Here is a 5,788-nt window from a genome sequence, read left to right as displayed (position 1 = left end):
ACTTTTCGAGAACTATCAAAATATATTGGGAGTGAATTAATCACAACTTCTACATATAATCCTCAGGCAAATGGCATGATAGAGCGTTTGCATCGACAGCTAAAAGCTTCAATTCTAGCGAGTGGTAATTCTGATAGTTAGTCAGATGAACTTTCAATAGTTTTGTTGGGTTTACGTTCCTGTTTTAAAGAAGATTTGGGAGCAACTCCTTCGGAAATGGTCTATGGACAAAATTTACGGTTACCTGGAGAGCTTGTTGTTGAATCTCAAAATGATTTTTGTAATACAGATTTTTTAACAAGATTAAGAAGTTATTTCAGAAATTCACGTTCAAATTTATCTCATCATAACAGTCCTGGTAAATGTTTTATGCCAAGTGAATTAAAAACATGTAAATATGTTCTAGTTCGAACTATTAAACTTAAATCGGGTTTAAATTGTCCTTATGAAGGACCTTTTGAAGTCATTGAGAAAAATTCGAAGTTTTTTTAAAATTCTTAGAAATGGTGAATCAGAAAATATAGCAATTGACCGAATCAAACCTGCATATATAGATCAAAGCACAATACAGAACACAAATACACATGCAAGACAGAAGAAACGAGTTACTTTTTCTTTACTTTGATTAATTTAAATAGTTTTAAATAATTTGTGAGGGGGAGTATTTGTGGGGGTTTTTATTTGATGTTATGTATGTATATACTTTATTCTTGGAATACTTGTTTGTTAGGCGTGTTTTATTTGTGCAGAAATTTAAGCTGTTAGCTTATTTTGTATGGAGGACTTACCCAACATAATTATATTGGCTTATATAAAGTTATCTTGGCTTGTATACTGAACAAGAGACATTGCCATTCAGCATCAGAAATTTTCTCCTTCAGCCAATCAGAAAGAGGCAAAAACTTACTTTGACACTATTTGCAGTCAAACGACTGCCAAAATTAGGCTAACATAGGAAATAAGCTAATTTCGTTTTATTTGACCGAGATTTAGCTATTTGCTTGTGATGGTTGAATAAAACATGCCTATTATTAAATGATGTTCTTTGGAATATTGTTCTTTTGGAAAATAAAATTTTCTTCATTCTGTCTTTCACATTTGAAACTAATGGTTTTTAAATTTTTAATAAATAATTTAAATAAAACTACATGGTGACTGACTCTCTATGAATGTCGTTGATGGCTCGTCTGTATGTCGTTGTTGTTGTTGTTGTTGTAACAGGATACAAATTCCCCAAAGAGATTTTGGGGAGTGTTGCTGGAGTGGTGGCAGTCCTTGGCCAGATATATATCTATCGGGTCGTTCCGGTTACGTAGACCCGACTGTCGTGGGAATGTCGTCGGGTCCAGTGGTTGGTCTACGTACTGTTGGACTGTGTCCTTGTACACGAATAGGTGGGCCCTGACGTGCGTGGGCGGAGGCTCCTCCTGAAGCAAAGGTCTGTTAGGGTGTTCACTTCTATGACACCCCACCAGAAATTGCTTACAAAGCATTTTGTTGTGTTCCCTTACGGGGAGTACTTGGGCATCGCTGTGTAGGTGGTGCTCAGGCGTCATCAGAAGGCAACCAGTCGCTGTCCGGAGTGCGGCGTTCTGACAAGTCTGTAGCTTCGTCCACTGCGTCCAACTAGTCCCCGTCGTCCAAACTGGCGCAGCATACAGTTGTTTACAGTCGGTATTGGTGTGCCATCGACGTGTATGCCTAACTCTAGCCAGACCTCCTTCGTCCAGGTGGCGAAGAGGCTCGGCGTTGATTTCGTTGGGGAGAGTGTTAGGCTCCTTGCAGTGAAGAAGCGAGAAAGGCTGGAGAGATAGTCGTTCACTCTTGAGCAGAGGTCATCAATTCCATTCCCGGACGCCAAAATCGAGCAGTCGTCAGCGTATGAGATCAGGGAAACTCCCTCAGGTGGTTGAGGAAGCTTCGAGATGCAGAAGTTAAATAGTAAGGGGGAGAGAACACCACCTTGTGGAACCCCTTGTTTAATCCTTCTTGGTTTCGAGGTTTGATCTCTGAAGATTACTGACGACTATCGACTGTCGACCACTCATATAATTCGTCGAACATCGCTTCAGTCCCTGTGGGAGTGAGGAGGCCTCGATGTCTTCTCTCTCTCCCTGATTTCCACACATCAGGAATGATGAGAGTGGCCATGGAGAGGTTGAGGACCATCGTTAGGTAAGCTATTCCATTAGGCCCTAAATGTTTTAGCATCAGCATACAGATTCCGTCGGGTCCAATGGCTTTGGAGGGTTTCGCCTTCCTGATGGCCCCCTTCACTTCACAGCTGGTGAAAACAAGTGATGCACTGTTTTGTGCAAACTCCTGGTCACTCGACGTTTGGCCCTGTCTACCGAAGGGTGCAGTGTGAATTGCCTACTGAAGTAGGCTGCGCATTTCTTCGGGTCCGACGAAGTGCCACCTTCGAAAGAGATTTCCACTCTGTCATCACGCATCGTTGGGTTGGACAGGGACCTCACGGTTGACCAGAGCTTACTCACACCAGATGTGAAGTTACAGGCCTTCAAGTGCTCCTCCCACTTTTTCCGCTTATGCTGTTTTACCAGTTGCCGAATCTCCAAGTTAAGGTCCCTCAGACGGGGGTCCTCGGGGTCGACCTGGCGTAGGTGGTCACGCTCATTTGCTAGTAAAACTGCTTCGGCCGGGAAATTTGGGCGGACTTCCGCGATACGTCCGGACGGGATGAAGCGAGCCGCTGCGGCAGTGACTACCCTCAGGAACTGGCGTTGGCCAGTATGTATGTTTGTAGGTGTGGGAAGGGCGGCGAAGCTGCTCTCGGTGACTTCCGCGAAGCCGTCCCAATCAGCTTTGTTGTAGTTGGTGTAGATTCGGTAGTCCGCGGGTGCAAAGTCGGTGGGCTTATTGATCGAGAAGATTATGGGTAGATGGTCTGATGCTAGTGTTAGCATAGGTCGCCATGAAATGCTATTGATCAAACCAGCGCTAGCAATTGTGAGGTCTGGCGAGATGCTGCAGCTACTCATAATCCTGGTGGGGGCGTCGTCGTTCATGGTGCAGAATGTCGAATCGTCTATCTGCCCAACCAAGTCAGTTCCTCTACGCTCGTTTGTCAGGCTTGAGTGCCAAAGAGCGTGGTACGCATTAAAGTCACCTACTACCATACGGATTTCACCTCTGAGGAGCGCACCTATGTCAGGGTGATATCCTGCCGGGCAGCAGGTGACGGGGGGTATATAAACGTTGAATATTTCGAGCTCGACATCGCTTGACCGGACAGCTATGCCCTGACATTCTACGGTGGTGTCCCTCGGGTCGATGTCTTCTTCGATAAGCCGATACTGCACTGTGTGGTGTAGGATGAACGCAAGTCCGCCACCATTATCTCGCTCGCGATCTTTACGGAGCACATTGTAGGCGGCGCAACCCAATAGAGTTGAGTTGCTGTGCTACTTCGTTTCTTGGACCGCAGCTATCAATATGCCATGGCGACCCATAAAGACTACTATCTTGGTTGGGAGGTTTGCTGCTGCCCAGAGAAGCTTCTTGGAGGCGTGCAGGCTCTTCGGGTGTTGGGTGCGTTGCGCGAGCGGGTAGCCGTGGAGGCTGATTGTGCCGTTTGGCTTGAGCAGTAGGGAGCCACATAGCTTGTGGTCCACTCCCGATGAGACCTAAGACCACAGCAGGTTCTTAGGTGACTCCATCCGTTGCATGAATTGCATCTAACCGAAGTGGAGTTTGGATGGAGTCGATTCTGGCAAACACAGCAGAAATACGTTTCTGGTCCGGGGTTGGGCTCTACGCCCGGCCGGAGAAGAAGGATGCAGAGCAATCCGGCTGCAAGGAGTTGCTCCATGTACGAACAATGATTGAGGGGTATCGCGGATCTAAGCGGGGTTAGGTCGCCGAAGCAAAAGCCCTTGGTCGGGTAGAACCCGACTCATTCCGGTAGGTAGAACCGGCTGTCGTGGGAATGTCTGATACGGGGATCTCCGGGATCGGCCTGACGAAGGCTGTTACGCTCGTCGGCTAGAACAGCCGCATCAGCAGGGAAATTTGGACGTGGGTCCGTTATGCATCCTGCCGGTACGAAGCGAGCTCCAGCAGCAGTGACAACCCTGCCGAACTTACTTTCGCCAAGGTGGACGTCGGTTGGTGTGCGGAGCGCATCGAAGGTGCTCTCAGTAAATTCTGCGACGCCATTCCAATCAGCTTTATAAAAGTTGATATAGGTCCGGTGTTCCGCGGAAGCAAAGTCGGTTGGTTTATTGATCGAGATGACTATGGGCAGATGGTTTGATGACAAAGTCAGCATAGGTCGCCATGATACGCTGTTTATCAGACCAGCGCTGACTATTGTTATGTCTTCCGAGCTGCAGCAGCTGCCCATAATCCTGGTGGGTGCGTCGTCGTTCATTGTGCAGAATGTCGAATCGTCTATCTGCCCAGCCAAGTCAGTTCCCCTACGATCGTTTGACAGGCTTGAGTCACCTACTACCATACGGTTTTCACCTCTGAGGAGCGCACCTATGTCAGGGTGATATCCTGCCGGGCAGCAGGTGACAGGGGGTATGTACACATTAAATATTTCGAGCTCAACATCGCCTGACCGGATAGCAATGCCCTGACATTCTAGGGTGGTATCCCTGCGGTCGATGTCTGCTTCAATAAGACGCTACTGCACGGTGTGGAGCGTGATGAACGCTAAGCCAGCACCATTATCTCGCTCGCGATCTCGACGGTGCACGTTGTACCCGGCACAACTCAACAATGTTGAATTGCTGTGCAATTTCATCTCTTGAACCGCAGCTATCAATATACCATGCCTTCCCATGAAGACGATTATCTCCTCGATCTTGCTCTGAAGTCCGTTGCAGTTGAATTGAAGGAGCTTCACGTGGATCTGGAGACGTGTAGTTATACGGGGTTTGAGAGATTTGTGTGGCCTTGCCGCCATTGGCTGTGTGCGCCGCTGTGGAGGTTGCCGCCCTGTGGTGGAGGGGGTGGCGTCGAATTTGGGGTATCCGACTGAGCAGCGCAACATGGGCCCTCGAAGTTCCTCGTCCAATCTCGCATGGTGCGCAGACCTGAACATGCCCTAAAGTGGCACCAGCCAAGGCAGGTGTTGCACTTGACTGAGGTCACATTACGGAATATCCTGGTCTGACATACCGTGCAGACTGTAGGAGGAACCAGGAGTTGTTGGCGGCGGCGTGTGGGTGGTGGTGCGGTTGTGTCTGTTATGTGGTCTGTAGTGGTTGTGGTGTGGTCTATTGTATTGTTATGTTGTGGTGCTGTGGTGTGTGTGTTGAGCTGGTCAGGTGGACTGGGGTTAGCCGTGGAGGCTGCTCTGTTTGAGCGAACGAAAGTGTGTTCCAATGAAAAATGAAAATACTTATAGAATCAGTTGCATAGTACTGGCAATAAGAAAATAACGACACAGAGGAATGTTGTGGAATTACAACAAGAGCAAAGCAAGCGGTACAAAGATTTTAAAACAAATAGAAGTTCAACGCAATATCTAGAACTAATACGAAAGGAATTCCATGTAAGTCTAATGAGAATGGCTTCATTTCATACTGCTATTTAGGGGTTTACTTCAGTGTACATCGACATGTGTGTGTTTTAGCAAAACTATAACGAATTTTCTCATGAAACTTTACGAGGATGCTAAGAAACAGATATGTTTACATAAATTCTCACTATTATCACTTTTTTAATACTAGTATTTAAGTAATTTGCTTTTTAAATTTTTTGCACTTCCATTAGCAAATTTTCATATAAAAAGTGCAGATATCACTTGTACTTGCAT

The 5,788-nt window shown here is 46.7% G+C and overlaps 1 protein-coding gene across 1 annotated transcript in view; it reads left to right on the top strand.

Moving 5' to 3' along the window:
* Window positions 1-5,377: 5,377 nt before the first annotated feature.
* LOC118745655 overlaps window positions 5,378-5,788 on the top strand; it is a gene marked incomplete at its 5' end in the record, with an annotated part of 73,912 nt that continues 73,501 nt past the window's right edge. Inside the window, 1 exon segment of the mRNA XM_036479204.1 lies at window positions 5,378-5,521. Coding sequence (XP_036335097.1) covers window positions 5,378-5,521 — 144 coding nt within the window.

This window comes from Rhagoletis pomonella, unplaced genomic scaffold (genome assembly GCF_013731165.1).
Source record: "Rhagoletis pomonella isolate Grant_MI unplaced genomic scaffold, Rhpom_1.0 Rhpom_scaffold_00009, whole genome shotgun sequence".
NCBI classification, from domain to species: Eukaryota; Metazoa; Arthropoda; class Insecta; order Diptera; family Tephritidae; genus Rhagoletis; species Rhagoletis pomonella.
The sequence above is the reverse complement of the archived record's forward strand: the minus strand, read 5'-3'. Positions and strand labels throughout refer to the sequence as shown.